This window comes from Fundulus heteroclitus, chromosome 23 (genome assembly GCF_011125445.2).
Source record: "Fundulus heteroclitus isolate FHET01 chromosome 23, MU-UCD_Fhet_4.1, whole genome shotgun sequence".
NCBI lineage: Eukaryota > Metazoa > Chordata > Actinopteri > Cyprinodontiformes > Fundulidae > Fundulus > Fundulus heteroclitus.
In genome coordinates, this window is record NC_046383.1 from 7,704,512 (window position 1) to 7,721,003 (window position 16,492).

The 16,492-nt window shown below is 38.7% G+C and overlaps 1 protein-coding gene across 2 annotated transcripts; it reads right to left on the reverse strand.

Moving 5' to 3' along the window:
* Positions 1–293: 293 nt before the first annotated feature.
* Positions 294–16,063, reverse strand: ubl3b (ubiquitin-like 3b). Of its 2 annotated transcripts, XM_012861805.3 has the most exons (6): positions 15,904–16,063; positions 15,251–15,359; positions 8,229–8,337; positions 6,346–6,432; positions 1,173–1,250; positions 294–494 (listed from the first exon to the last, which is right to left on the reverse strand). In XM_012861805.3, the coding sequence occupies exons 2-6, from the start codon at positions 15,275–15,277 to the stop codon at positions 442–444; spliced, it is 354 nt and encodes a 117-aa protein (XP_012717259.1). In that variant the 5' UTR covers positions 15,278–15,359; positions 15,904–16,063; the 3' UTR covers positions 294–441. The 2 variants fall into 2 exon arrangements, with proteins under 2 accessions (XP_012717259.1, XP_035983095.1); XM_036127202.1 differs by lacking the exons at positions 15,251–15,359; positions 15,904–16,063 and adding an exon at positions 8,463–8,787.
* Positions 16,064–16,492: the final 429 nt, after the last annotated feature.

Below are 16,492 nucleotides of genomic sequence, written 5' to 3' on the forward strand. Positions count from 1 at the left end.
AGAGATGGGTTAAAGCCCACAAATCCTTTATAGTCCATTAAAAAGCGAGTAGTTTCCGGCTCTATAACACTAAAAATGCCAGGTTTTTAAAAACACCTCCATCAGCAAAACGTGTGCGACAGAGCGCATGTACTGTTGAATCTGGGGGGGAAAAAAAATAAAATAAAGAAATAACGAGGGAAATGGCAAAAGAAAAGGGGCGGGAGACACATGATGGCACGGATCGAAATAAAAACAAAAAAAAAGTTTCAGATCGGTACAAGAGTTCAACCAAAGCGTCCCCGGAGAGACGACGTCCTGCCGTTTCTTTCCAGATCTGCAGGCGAAGAGACGAGCAGTAGGAGAAAAAAGTAAGGGCGTTTGCATGTTTAGATGTGTGTTATGTTTAGTTTGCATGATGTTGGGGGGGGGGGGGGGGGGGGGGTGTTTTTTTATGATGCTTTACAAGAGGAGACAGCAGTTGCTTTCTGTGGTTTTTTCTCTGTTCCTCTGACCTGCAGCGACAAGACAAGACGAGACGTGGAGATTAAAAACTCATCATCCGTAAACAGAAGAGCTGGGACGACGACACACCTTCTGTATGAAGTTTGCTCAAGAAAATAAATCTTTTTTTTTTTTTTTTTTGTTTAAACAAAACATACCGATAGCTACTAAACATCTCAGTCAAACAATAATTAGTTGTAAGAAAAGCTATTCTGGTTTTATGACAACGATACTAAATAGGGCTGGATGATACATAAAAACAACAACATATCGACAAAATAGAAATCATATTGATTAATATTGATAATTATGAACAAATTCAAAACATATAATACAACTGCAGCCCTGAACATTTTATGCTGTTGCTTAAAGACCTATTTTAAACTCAACCCTTTTTTCCACCAACTTTTTAACAAAACTGCAAGTATTTACAAAATGAAAAAACGTGTGTTCTCTGAACTCTCTGAAGGGGGCGGAGCTTGGTTCCTGTGTCTGCATTGTGATTGGTTGGGAGGATGTAACAACTGTAAAATTAACCTACATAATTGGCTGGAATGTAAAATGAAGGAAAACTTATTTTATTGAACTTTTTATTGACCTCTTTTCTCCTATCATCGATATAGATCTATCGATCGATATATATTGTTATTGAATTATCGTCCAGCCCTAAATCTAGAAAATATCCTCACCGTGAGAGTTGGGCTCTGGAAGAGTCTCCCTCGCAACCAAGTGCATTACGGTCGTTCGTCCCGGTGGCAGCTTCAGAGCTTAAAACAGGAAACACACATTGTTACTCGTTTGCTATACTATTTGAAACTATTTGAAATCTTGTTTATAAAGCCGTTTCCCTGAAGGCCTCAGAGGATTGTTAGTGAACAAACAGCATCGTGAAGACCAAGGAACACGGGGCAGAGAAAGCTGTGGGGGGAAGTTTATGGCAGAGTTTATTGTTATAACGCTACATGCTAAACTTTAAAATAATCTTAAACTGCAGACGAGACGAGACTAAAACTAAACTTTCTGTCCTGCTGAACACTTCAGGCTTCAGAAGACTGAAGACGGGGGCAGATGTTCACCTTAAACATACACCGGTTCAGATCAAATAATATTCCCGTGTTAGAATGTCCTAGTCAAAGCCCAGATTTGAAACCAGCGGAGAATCTGGGGAAAGACTTTCCTTGAAAGTTGTTGCTGTTCGGTCTCCAGCCAGTCGGACTGCAGCTTGAGCTGTTTTGCTGAGAACGGGACAAGGTTCAGCCTCCAGATGTGCAAAACTGGAAGAGGCTCAAGAACAGCTCCAAAATTTTTAATATAGTAGAAAAAGTCCAGTAGTTTTTCACTCTACACTCTATATTAGAGTTGGAAAAAATGACATGCGGTGTTCCCCAGGGTTTCATCTGAGGGCCCCTCTTTTTCTATATCTACACACTACAGGAAGTCAAACTCGTTTCCTGTAGAATAAATAAATACAGAGGGAAATATTTCAAGCGTTTATTTCTAGTAGCAATGATGATCAGAAAGGCTTTAATGGCGGTTATCTCTGTTGCTGGTACACCTTTTCCTTCCACTCAACTTTCTGTAAATATGCAATGACCTGTTCACAATATTCCTCATTTCTGAGAGACCAACCTTGGGGTTTTCATTATCTGTAAATAAAGAGATAAAGGCTTGAAATATTACACATTCTATTTAGCAATATGTGAGCTTCACTTTCTGAAATGACAAAAAAAATATTCAAATTTTTCCACAATATTCAAATATTTTTGTACAAAAAAAAAGGTTTGGCGCTGAAATTAACGCAAAATGTGGTTCTACTAAATACAAAATTGGTGGATAAGTATCTTTTTATCTGTAAAAGAAAAAAAAAGTGAACATCATGCCTCATTTTCCACTTTAATTGGTCATTTGCATAAACTCAACTAATGACACTGAGGCAAGACATTATAGGAGTAAAAAGTACCCATTTACTTCTTGTTCAACACGTCTTGCTGTGCTTATAAGTATTTTTTGTTGTCATGTGATGCCATGATTTACAACCTTAAGCATACAAAGTGAACTTACTACATCTCTGCTCATTTCATGACGGCTATTAATCGGCACACGGATTCAACGTCAAGCTTTTCGAGTTTTCTAGGGCTGGTATCTGAAATATCCGACTGACAGCAGAGGGACGCTGCAGATACTGATCAGTTTGGGTATTTTTCACACTATTCTTAAAAGTTTACACCACGACAACAGTTTAGTTAAAAACAAAGCAAGCAAACAACAAAAAAAAAATCTTACTGTGCTAATAATTTATGTTTTCTCCTCTCGCATGCAATTTTCCACCTTTGTGTCCAAACTTTTAGCCGCAAACTATCAAGTTTAACAATTTTGTAATGGCAATTTTCATTTTTAACCTTCCTGCTCCACAAACTAAACAAACAATATTTTTTTTATAACAAAGGCGCCTAATTTCTGTAGAAACGGGGTCTGGAAATCATTGCACATCTAAAACTTAAATGGTCTCACATTTTTCTCCTGATTAACAAAGGAGATGAAAAGTTTCCAATTCTATTTTTTATCTTCATCTATAATTTATGTGTTTCTTCTGAAAATGAACCGGATATGGGTCACTCTTGCTTTATTTAGCCAAGTTTAATAAATGGGTGCACCAGAGTCTGCTTTTGAGTAAAAACCACCTAATGTCTGTGGTTTTGTTTACTATAATTATACATAGAAATTTTTCGTTTTCATTTTAGGAAGAGTTTAATCTGTCTGCATCTGTTCTGAAAGCTCTCTGTCAAACTTTATAACACAACCACAATTGTGTTATTCTTGAATTGTTGTCCTGCGGCCACACAAAACTATTCCAAGGGCCACAAATGGCCCGCGGGCCACACTTTGGACAACCCTGATATATGGAAACAATTGGTTTAAAAGGTTTAAAATAACAATAATTGACATTTTTTTTACTTTATCCAAACTCATTAAAGTGGTTTTGTGATGGAAACTTGCTGGGAAAAGACTTTTGGCTGCAATAAATCCTAGATTAATTTGATTATATCTCAGCTTCACGCTGTTAATTAACAGCAGGTTGAGCCTAAAACATCAGCTTGCATAAATGGTCTCAATCCCGACCAACTATATTATTTTAAATGTTGTTTTCAATCAGTAAAGAGACGTTCTGGTCAATCATAATCTTGTGCACTGCTGCTTTTAAGCTGACGGCCACTGCTCCCACAGTTTATATTAACATTGTAACATTTCTTTTATCATTTTTTTTTACATCAAGCATAGAAAAGAGCAGAGCTTGAAAAACATAAAAATGTTTTGTCCACTGATGCCAAGCGCAGCTCACACTAAACCCGTCCAGTTGACGTTGAGCCGCCGAGCGCAGGTGGAGATCAGGCGGAGGCCAGAGAGTTCAAAAGGCCAAATGCTTAATGAGTTTAAATAAACAGATGATCACATTCATTCGCTGCTTAGTCCGCTTTGTTTAGACTTAGCCGTTAATTTCTTAAACCACAACCTGCTTAGATAAAGGACAACGGCCGCTACAGCTGCGGGTCGTTTAATTTAATTTAAATCTAGATGAAATCAAAATAACTCGGACATGTTCTTCTGGGTTGTCCAAAGCGCGGCGCGGGGGCCATTTATAGCCCGGGACTGATTTTTGTACGGACTGATTATATGGGACTGATTATTTGGAGGTGGACGCCATTAAAAATGTTGCCATTAAAAATGTTATGTACCATATAGGAGGAGTTCCTAAAAGGTTGTTGCAAACTGGTCTATTACTTTTAAGGAAAACCTTTTTCAAGTTTTGAATCAACAATGACTTACACATCTGTTTCCTACAGAAAATCTAAACTAATTTGTTTAATTAAAATATGGCATGCTGATTTAAAGGTGATTAGCGAGCTGAGCACATAGAGCCGTTTCTTCTCCATCAGGCTCCCACCTGTCAGAACAGAGAGGGACTGTGATGCTGCGTCCTGGAGAACGCCTGCTTGGAGCAGCTCAGTGCATCAAAAGCTCGGTGTTACATATAAAACAGTTTGATGTAAAAAACTTCTTTATAGTGTTACACATACCTGTGTGTGTGGAGTCGGCGTGGAGTACGCCTCGAGTACGCATGGACCTCCGTGGAGTGAACTACACCAGAGTATGTGGGGGTCTTTACATGAATGCACTTCTAGTTTAGACATTACAGTCAGGCAGTCTTGTAGACAGCTCAGGGGTCCTATCAGGTAGTGTCAGTGTACCGTAATGCTCTGAATATCCATTGAGCGGAGCGGCCTGTTGCTAACCAAAGTCGTATTTATACATTTTAAGAGATTTTTGAGCGCTTTGTACCACATAAAATCAGTCAGTAAGCACAACGGTAATCATAGATAAGGGGCACCGTCAATTTTTGAGAAAATGTAAGGATTTTAAGTTCGCCTTGTAGTCCAAAAAATACGGCACACAATCTAGACTCTGTTTATGGAGTCCAGAAAAGGGCCAAACCACTACATGCTACATGTTTACATGCCGCTGGTTCCACAGGCTCTCGTTTCTACTGTGACGAATTTAAACTGTCTCACACATTCTAATGTCTCTTTTCACACAGCGGACGCTTTGAAAAATATCCGATAAGTATCCACATTAGTACCATATATGTAAATGGAAAAATATCAGATTTTTTTTTTGGGGGTGAAAGATTGGATTTGGGTCACATTTCCTTGCAATGTGAACGCAGCCATAGAGACACACAGGACAAACAACCACACACACACAGTCACACCTACGGTTAATTTAGAGAGACTAATTAACCTAACAGTGATTAAGGACAGCCGGAGGAAGCCGGAGTACCCGGAGAGAACCCACACATGCTCAGGGAGAACATGTGCTGGGATTTGAACCCTGGACCACAGTGCTACTAACTGCACCGCTGTGCAGCCCAGCCTCCTTTTTCTATTTCTGATATCTAAACATCTAAATCAGGGGCGTCCAAACTTTTTGGTGCATGGGCCAAAATTCTCACGTCAAAGGAACTCAAGGGCCAATTTTTTTTTAAGCCAAAGCAATCATGCTAATTTTTTACCTGCTCTACAAAATATGATAATTTTGAATAAATAAGTCAGATTTTTTTTTTCACAGGAAATGAATGTGCAAATTATTGTAGATCCAAAAAAAGGGTTTTGCTCATTTGTTGTTTTCATCCAGTTTGTAAATTATTTTGAATAATTTAATTTGACTCTTTAACAATAATAAACTGAACTCTTTTTGGTCTGGCAATATAAGAACAGTATTTGGGTGGGTTGTTGTAATTAGCCGAATTAAAAAAATTAATTCAAAGCAGATTTTAATGCACCAAATTCTGCATTTGAGTAATTAAATGTCATTTGATTAATGTTACTATGAAATTAAAGAGAATGTGAGAAGTGGGTTTATTAAAAGATCAATACTTTGTGTTGTACTTAACATTTTCAATTGTAGGATCTTAACGTTCCTGTAATAATTTCGCCCTAATTAAAAACTAAAATGTTGGGACACTTTGGACATGCCTGATCTAAATGGTCTAAGGCCAACATATTTAGCAGATTTTCTTTCCTACTAAAGGGCCTTCAGGTCTTCTGTCTTCTAAATCAAGAACTTACTTTATATCTATTTCTCATTACATTTTATCATTTTATTGCTATTCAAGTTATTAATCTTGGCAGAGACTGTCATGTTCTCAATGTTTCTAGTGTTCCTCGTCTCTCTTTTCTTCAGCTTATCAATATCATTATTGTTATGAACCTCTGTAAAGTACTTTCTTTTATGTTTGGTTGTATAAAAACGCTAAGATGTGACTGACTGACAGTATTTCCCGGGTATTTTCAGACACCGTCTCACCTCCCAGGGTAACATTGCCGTGAAGGAAGCGTCCCTGGAAAATGAGGCGCAGGATACTGGAACTGCTCACCTTCTCATCCTCCCATCCTGCCACAGAAAGGAGGAAGAAATCATGTATCGCAACATTTTATTATGTGCATCATGCAGAAGCTGTGCTTTACAAAACACTAGGTGTATTATTTGACAATGTGCAACCACGATTATTACAAAGTACCAACATATTTTACAGAAACTAACACCTTGGAGTAAATATACCTTAATGTATAGTTCTGAGACGTTCACTGGCCACCTGTACTTTATTAACCTGACTCTAGCCCAGGGGTGTCAAACTCATTTTGGTTGAGGGGCCACATTCAGCTTAATCTGATCTCAAGAGGGCCACACGAGTTAACTCATTGCAAGATTAAATAGAACTAATAAAAGGTGGAATTATTGTTGATTTTTATATTATATGAATTTCACTTTTACACAATATATTATGAATAACCTCAGCGTTTTTAAGAAAAGTATGTGCAATTTCAACAATACTTTTACTCAGTTAAACATTTACTTGTGCATTATGAATAATAACTGATCACAGTGATTGTACAATGTTGAAAAACATTTATTCACATTTTTTGGAACTTAAAAACACTGTCCTGCATGACAAAATACATCAAACAGATAAAAATTTCTGAAATTATTTGAATTTTTCCACACCTGAAGCTTAATCTGCTAATTAAAACACAGCGCCCCTCGTGGACAATATAGGAACTGCATATTTTCAATTAAACGAAGTACATGTTTTTTTCAATAATTGTTTTATCATTCTCTTCCTTTTATCTTGTCCACTTGTGAAAGTTAAATCTGATGAGCTCTTTGTGGCATCTTATTGCCACATTGCCAGACAGGACACTGGAGAAAAAAAAAAAAAAAAATTTTTATAATGATAATGCATTTAGCCACAGGGCCGGACTAAATTGTTCGGCGGGCCGGATCCGGCCCGCGGGCCGTATGTTTGACACCCCTGCTCTAGCCAGATTGATGTCGCTCCACCTAGCTTCACTCACATCCATCTGGGACATCTCCCATAGAGAGTGATTTCTTCAACCAATTTTATTGTCCGGCCAATCAGGACGCAGGGCTGGAGTTTCATAGATGTGACGTAGTGGAGAAGCGACCGTGAGACTGTTTTAATTCAGATAGCAATGGCGGCTCGTCGAGGAAGCAAGCGTTAACAATGATGCTGCTATTTCTTCCGTGTTGTCCAATCTACCTAATATTGTTTCATTAAAAGAACATCAGAGAACGGCTCTGAAGGCTTTTGTTGGTGGAAATGATGTTTCCTCCTCTTCCTGTCAGCTCACTGTCAATAAAATGTGTGGCACTAGAGCCGCAAACACATAAAAAAAAAATGTAAAAAAAAAAGTTTATTTTTTTTTCTCCGTCGGTCTCATCAGCGTCACTGGTTAGCTTCGGTGTGAGTGGTTGAAATAGCACGTCGATAAAGATGACAGACAAGTGGCTTATCCAATCAAATGCAAGAATTTTTGATAAGGTCCAGCCTTCAAAAAAGGCAATTCCTATGGAGAGGTCCCAGATGTATGTGAGTGGAGCTAGGCGGAGCGAAATACATATGGCTAGGGTCAGGTTAGTACTTTATTGCAGTATAGGTCTAATATATTGCTGATAAAGCTGTAGACTATTTTCACACTGAATCATCAATATAAATGTACACAATTTTAATAAAATAAGCTATCAAATATAAAAATAGAGCAGTTAAACACCGGTCTTCAGTTGACTGCTATTTAGTGTCAGCGCAAACTAAGACGCCATCCGGTGGGTAACTGAGTTTACATGAAAGAAATCTAAAAAAAGGGGAAGATACGGTGGTTAAAACGTACCTGCTGGCCAGTTGTCAAACACGTGCTTGGCGATGTCTGTGGCCGAGTCGTTGGGAGAGAAAGTGAAGTCTTGCGTTTTGCCACTGACCAGGATGAGGCGGACAGGCACCTGTAAACACAGCAAACAGAAACATCTCAGCGGGTCCAGAACCGGCACCATCCGAGTCAAAGCGTCGCTCTTCCGGATGAAATCTCCCCAGTCATCTGGGCCGGAGCTCCTGCACTTCCTCTGACCTGTTGTGGCATGAGGCGACCTCCCGACGGCTTAGGAGAGACGGGCATTCCAGCCTAATTAGATTTATCGGCACCAGATCTCCACTCTTTGACTGGCTGGCTTTATTTGGCGGGGGCTCCGTGGTGAAGTGAGCCGCTTGGTGCCAGAGACAACAACAGAAAAGGGCGGGGTTAAGGAGGGAGGGCACTGCCCCTTTTGGTGTGAGGGTGCTGCCGCTCCGCTCCGGGCTGTCGGGCTAATGCGATAACCCCAGGTGTCCCAGACAGCTCTGGGCCGCGTTATTAATTTAACATGGCCAGCGCACAGTCAAAGGGTGGAGTTTGGAACCGTGGGGCTTCTCCCCCCCCTCCCCTCCTCGTAAAATGCAGCCACCAGCCTTTAAATAAATAAATAAAGGAGGGAACTGCTGGTCCAACATGTCTTCAGGGACATAAAAATCTCAATTTTGGGAAGTGTGCACTCTTCTCTACACGACTTTTGGTTAAAATCTTGGTCTGATTTAGGGCTGAACAATTACTCGCATTTTCAATATAATCATGATTTAAAAAAACGCAATTTCCAAATCGCAGAGTCTGCAATTTTTGGCTATGTAACAATTAGGGAATTAGACACATCTATTAGGTGTCGGTAAAATGTTTAAAGTAGGTTTGCTCCACATGGAAGGGAAGACAGTTGCAGCAGTGAGATAATCTAATTTTATTACTTGTTTTAGAGTTTATATAATCATACATAGTATTAAGTACAGGTCAATCAGTTTAATACATAGACTTCCTTGTTGGTTGGACTTTATGTTCAACAAGGATTGATGTCCAAATCAACTAAAAGCTGTTCTCTTGAACAATATTCTGATCAATAGAAACATTAAAATTTCATATTAAAAATAGTCCTTGTTTACAAACATCTTTATTTAGAGGCCATTTTTGTTGCTTGTGGTTAATGCAGAGAAAAGTCAAAATTGCAATTTTGGTTGAAATATATTGTAGGCAGAACGCAATCATTACTGCTCTGAGTTTAGATGCAACTAATCTGCACAGCAAGGAAACAAATTGATTTGTTGTTTGTATATGTTTAAAAAGACATGATGAATTAAACTGTAAAAAAAATAAATAAATAAATAAATAAATCGCATTAAATCGCAATATTAAGAAAAAAAAAATCGCAATTAGATTATTTTCCAAAATTGTTCAGCCCTAGTCTGATTGATGAATTAATAATGAATATTTGGTATAAAGACCAGGTAGTTTACAATCATACCAAGATTTAAAGGGTTGCCGTCCCAAAACATCTACAATTTTTCATTACAACATAAAGTTTAAAGTCCGCTTAATGAGATACCCCTCCCGCACCTTTTGCTGCACACTGCTGGTCAGCTGGACGAAAGAAAGCTCCTGTATTTTACCCATATTTTCAATCAAGACAAATCTGCCTGTTTGGAGATATTGCGAACAAAAGAGCGACAACGCTGGTAAAACACGAGCCTCAAGCAGCCGACTGCAGGCTGTAACCAAGCAGACGACTAACATCGTTGTTAGACAGTCTACATTTTCATGTAATAAACAGCAAAATGGTAGGATATTCTGCACAATAAAGGCTAAGAAAGTATTTCTGAATTTAAATATTCTGTATTCCTGCCCATTATTATAATAGTAATAGTGTCATTGTTGAAATAGAGCTTGAAATTATTGTTTTTTTGTTTGAAGATAAATGGTCACCAGTCCACCACAGGGACAACACAGAGACACACACTCACACCTAAAGGCAATCTGGAGAGACCAAATCACCCAAAAATCTTGTTTTTGGCCTGTGGGGGGAACCCGGAGTACCCGGAGAAAACCCAGCATGCACAGGGAGAACATACAGACCACAGGCTGGGATTTGAACCCAGGACCTAGATATGCTGCAAGACAAGAGCTTTTGTAAATTGTAAATTTTTGTTGAAGATTATCAAACCATGAGAATCTCACACCTGGTTAATCCCTAATCTAGACCAATACTGGCGATATTACATTAACTCCAATACAATGTACTCCACTAGTCAAACTCAGATTTAAAAATCGCCTTTGAGTTTCTCCATTTTGGGGGTTACATCATTTAAATGGTGCACTGCAAAAAGGGAACTAAAACCAAGTAACATTTTCTTGAAATTAGTGTATTTGTCCTTGATTTGAGCAGGCAAGTTTAAATGATCTGCCAATGCAATAAGACTCTTACACTTAAAAAAGGACCAACTCATCTCCATCATCCAATTTCAAGTGCATTATATCTAATTATCTTATTCTAGCGGTTAAAATACAAATTTTATTGGCAGACAATCTTATTTACCTGCTCAATTTGAGGACAAATACACTAATTTCAAGAAAATTTTACTCACTTTTAGTTCCCTTTTTGTGTCTTTCGTCTCACAAAGATGGTATAACATCTTAGCCTTTATTTTATAACACAAAAGCTAATACATTATACTATACAACTAAATTTGTATTAACAAAACAAAGAAACATTTTGAGATTAATAAGATTTGTTCGGACAATTAGTGAAATCTTCCGGCTGGCCAAACCGATCGCCAACGAAGGAACCAAAATGTTTTTAAACCACCGGGCTGACTGATTCAATTGATTCAATTTGATAATATTGATGCACTGCAAAAACGGAACTAAAATAAGTAATGTTCTCTTAAAATAAGTGTATCTGTCCTTGATCTGAGCAGGTAAATAAGATGATCTCCCAATGGAATAAAATTTTTGCACTTAAAATAGGAACAACACATCTCCATCATCTTATTTCAAGTGCAGGATGTCTAATTATCTTATTTTAAGGGTCAAAATACTCATTCTATTGGCAGATAATATTATTTACCTGCTCAAATCAAGGACAAAAAACACACATTTTAAGAACATTCTACTTATTTTTAGATCCGTTTTTGCAGTGTGCCCCTGAATATGCCAAAATATTACGCATCATTATCTGTAATTAATAATGCCATTTCAAAAAGCGAATATAAAGAACAACATGTCCCCTCCGGTGTTTGTTTCTGAACGACCCAGATGAATACCTTTCCTGACCTTCGCAGATGGTGCATGAACTTTCTTCCGTCGATGAATCCCAGCACACAGAACAAAGGGACTTAGCTGAATGAGCGTGACGTCAGAGAGAGGACGCGGCTGACCCCCGCTCCCTGATCTGTTTACAAACACACGCACCCCCAACGCCCCCCCCCGCCCCGATCCTGAGGGTCGCCGTGAACCAGATAACCCCGCCGCTGGGTTGCACGTGCGTGTCATCATCAACAGGCTTTGCTGCCTGTTATCCTCCGCAAAATCAAAACAAAGTCAAGCCTGCCCGGTTGCCCATAGCAACAGCGTTCATCCAAAATTCCTACGACTTTTTCCTCTTTAATCCAGAGACATTATTTTATTAACTGAACCCGGTTGGAATTGACCGTCTTAAAGTCGTGTCGAAGGCCACGGTTTGTGTTTCTGTGAAAATGTGATCAGCCGTAAATTTAAGTTGTAACAGCATCATCAGCTTATGTTGGTTTTTCAGGGGGGAAAAAACATTTGGAAATATTTGTGTTAGTTCAAAAATGTCACAAATGTTTCCAGATATTTGCAAGAACCCATGATAACACCTTGAAATAACACCCCAACGAAGCAAAATCTAAAATAACTCAACACAGCGACCTGCTAATCATCATGTTGGGACACCAGAACCTAATAAAAACAACCTTATTCTATTAAATTAATATTGTGCTAAAGACCAAAGATGTTCAGTGTGTTCTTCGTATTTTTTATTTTATCCAAACTACTGAAAGAGTTTCTTCCTTTTAAGAATGAAGAAAATTTATAAAACCTCTTTTTTCCCCCTTTTCAAAACAACTTAGAAAATCAGACACAGCTGCATCTCGATGAGTTAGAAATTTCAGTAATTCCATCAAAAATATTAAATATATATTATGTAGAATTATTTCACATAGAGAAATTTATTCCAAGTTTTTTGGCTAATTTTGATGATTAGAGCCACACGAGACCAATAAAAAAAGAGCTTTATTATAAAATGGTAAGTTAAGTTATTGCCTGCACAAGGCGCTATTTTTTCAGCCAACATTGGTACGCTGCTACATTCCTGACAAATACTTATATTTATAATGTCTCTCTTTTGTCTTCTGTTTTTACTTGGAGCCTTGCATTGAGTTTTTGCTCAAATGTACATTGTGAATGTGCAGTTAAATGAAAGTCTAAGTCTAACTCTCCACAAGGACAATAAGATTTAAAAATGGATGCTACTGTTGCTCAGTGGTCCAAAGTCCAAAGATGCATCACATTTTGAAATGAAGGTTTTAACATCTGGAGGAAGATTGGATAGAAACAAAATCTAAATCTCTGGAGATCCAGTGCAAAGTTTCCACAGTCAGCACATGTCCCCACTAATTTAGTGAAATATAAAAGGCAATGTGTTTTCATTTGACATCATTATTTATTTACTTTATTTACTTTTCTCGTTGTTTAAAATTTGACAGTAGTTTTTAATGCACATTTTGAAGTATCGCATTAGAAGTAGTTGATGGAAACGGCAAAATTCAAATTAACTCACTACATTTCACAAAAAAGGTTTTACGCTCGCTTGAGGTGGTTATCTGTTGTTTCGAAAAACGCAAAAAAAAAAATGCACTAAAAGAGAAGATGGAAACACGTTGGTCGCATCAGTTCTGACGCAGCGAACGTTTACGTCACATGACTGATCAGCTGGTCCTGCTGCCGCCGTCTTCTCGGATATATTCTCAAAACGCTCGAAAACAGGTCTGGAAGCTACAACAGGTGCATGTGGACCGACGAAGAGACGCGGGGCTTTCTAAGTCTCATCCATAAAAAAAAAATAACCTAAACTTTATTAAAGCCTCGCTCCATTACTGATCTGTGGTACGTGCTCGTCACTAGGGCTGGGTATCATCTAGGATGAGCCGATTCGATACGATTCTCGATACACAGCTCACGATACGATACGATTCTCGATACGTAGCTCAGCTTGCTTTGATTCCAATATCGATATTTATTACTTTGAATTAATGCTCAGTGATTCAATCACCAAAATCAGCCAAATATTATGTTTATGTTCTATTTATTGATCACAGACATATTAACAGGAAAATAAAGTGCATTTGCTTCAATGCATTTAACGTGTCACAGAAACCACTGCAAAAACGGAACTTAAAATAAGTAAAATGTTCTTAAAATGAGTGTATTTGTCCTTGATTTGAGCAGGTAAATAAGATGAGTTGCCAATGGAATAAGATTTTTGCACTTAAAATCACACAGAAACCAAAAATGTGCCCAAACATCTGATTTTAGGGACAAAGGACTAAAATCCTGTCGGCCGTACCACAAATTCGTCTCACTTGCTCTCCTTCGCTGTGAACTGTAATGGTTGCGCTGTAATAACGCCCCCTAGAGGTTGGGAGGTATATCGATATTGAATCGTCACAGCATCTACTTCCTGTCTATTATAGCCAACGTCAACGTATGACGACATTACGCTGTGCGTCTCCTGGTTAGTTCTATACAAACCAGTGAACGGAAACATTTGTATCAATATATTACTAGTATGCAGAGCATTAATGCATGAGGCTTGAAATATGGTATACAACCAAATAATGCGTCGAAGCGGTCCTTTACGATCACTACACTGCAGCACAGACTCATACCCCGGTGACGACTGGGATTTGATATATTGTGAGGCACTATAGCCGACCCACACAGTGAATATACTTGATTTTGACTTTGTATAAGTTATGATCTTTGGCACACAACTGCTATTATAGATTAAATAGGGTACATTTCTTGCCCTGCCACCAATAAAAGCCATTTTTTTTCCTGTTCAACAGGCGACTAATGCGTCTCTTTTTAAAAACAGACATGAACTGCTTCTATGTTTCAGGATGCTGTGTTTGGAGCCAAGTGCTGGATTCACTGACAACATCCAGTAAATCACCATATTGGAGAATAAAATGTTTGGTAAACTGGAAAAATCTAGACTTTTTGCAGTTTGGCAGCAGATCTCAGGTGAATATGCACCAATCGATTGCCCAGAGATCTGTGACCCACATGTCAAATACTAATAAACAAAAATCCCCCCCCCCCTATTTCCATTAAATACATCAAAACTACAAGCCCACAACTTTTTTTAAGCTATAGACAAATGAATCCACTGCTTATATTTAATGCATTTTTTTTTATTTAAAAACATGCTGTGATGGATACATGGGGTAACCTTGTAAATCCTTAGTTTTCTGCTGGATTTTAAAACCAACATTTCCAACATGTATATTTTCTGGTGACATTATTGAGAAGATACAATACAGACGCAATCATGTCCCAAACTCCCGGTGTTGCTTGGCTTCCTGGCCAAATGAGCTGACTTAACCACCACTAAATATGCTGGTTGCGGTTTCCCAAATACGTGCGGCAAATATTTTGGTTGGAATCGGGGGCAGGGAACAAAGGAGGGTACAATCAATTGGTTTCTAAACCTTGAAAGGAAAGTAGGCCAGCGTTTAACCGAGATTAGACAGATGGCGTTCACGGGAACAGCCGTCACGATCCCAGATAAGTGTTTGTGGAAGTTGGCTAATCCAAAACCACCCCCCACCCCCCTTTCCACGTCCCACCAAACCCCCCCCAAAAACACTTAAATCATCCCAACTTGAGTGAAACAGCTACTGCTAGAGCCCCACGGCGATCCTACACAATCATAGCTGATTAAAGCATATTTTAGCTGGCTGTTGTTGTCCACTCACCATATCATCATCCATCTGGGTGGTCATGGCTCAGACAGGAGGGAGGAAGGCCGTGGAGCAGAGAGGACGGGACTGGTGCACTTCAGCTGCTGGAGACGGGGCCAGAGCCCTGACACAAACAACACCGACACTGTGTGAGGTTGGATCCCACAGCCTGGAACCAAAGCTGCAACTGCACTCAAAGACAGCTATCCGCTGAGCTGGCATGTTGTTGACACTACAGCCAACATCACTGCGCTGTCAGTCAAATGTAGCGTACAAATCAGGCGGAAACAGCTGATGCGGCGCAGAAAAATAAAGTTATATATATAAAAAAACAACAAAAAACACTCGCGGAGCTCAGCGGCTTCTGTCAAATTCCAGCAGTCAACATGCAATAAAACTAGCTCGTAGGCTAACGTTTTATATTTAGCTAGATTAAAACAACTGCAGCTCCTTAATTATCAACCTGAATACATGTTTGTCGTTTTCCGGGTAGCAGAGACGTGTACCCTGTCAGAGCATGCCAAGTGTTGTGTTTTGTCCTGACAAATGTCGACTCCAGGTTTGTGCTAACGGTAGCGTTAGCTGCTAACTTAGCTTAGCTTCTACTGATGCTATCGCTGGCTAACCAAGACCTGAAAATGACGATGGTTCCGGGCATTTGACCTCACCTGCATCTGATGAACGTGATCAAATCTCTCATTCAGTTAAAATGACGGATCGACATGTAGTAGTTTTTCGAAGTTTTTTTTTTTTTTGGGCTGCTGATGGTATCGTTTAGGCTGGTTCGGGGATATCGGATGCTAATGGACGGGAAGACGCCGGATGTCAGCAAAGGCTTCTGGGACTTGAAGTACAAAATAAGACCCGCAAACTATTTGGAAAGCTAGCAACCTACTTATTTATTTCTTACGCTTTCCATATATGTTAAATAAAAAGTACTAGTGATTACTTGTAAAACTACAAAGCAGGATTATTATTTATTTTTTCTTATCAGTCTTTAATAGATATTTTACCCCATTCATGAAAGCGTTTAAACCAGTAGGAGCAGCTGACCCACAGTGCCATTGGCAAAATTTGATTTCGGGGACGTTACAATTTACAAACCTCAACGGCTCGCTATTTTTTTTTTTATTAATAATATGAATGCTTGAACATTTTTGTAACACATGTTTAACAACAGTTTATATTTAACAAGTTAGCCAATAATTGGTTCTGTTAGAATTGGCCTTTTGTGGTAATTATATTTAATGCTATATC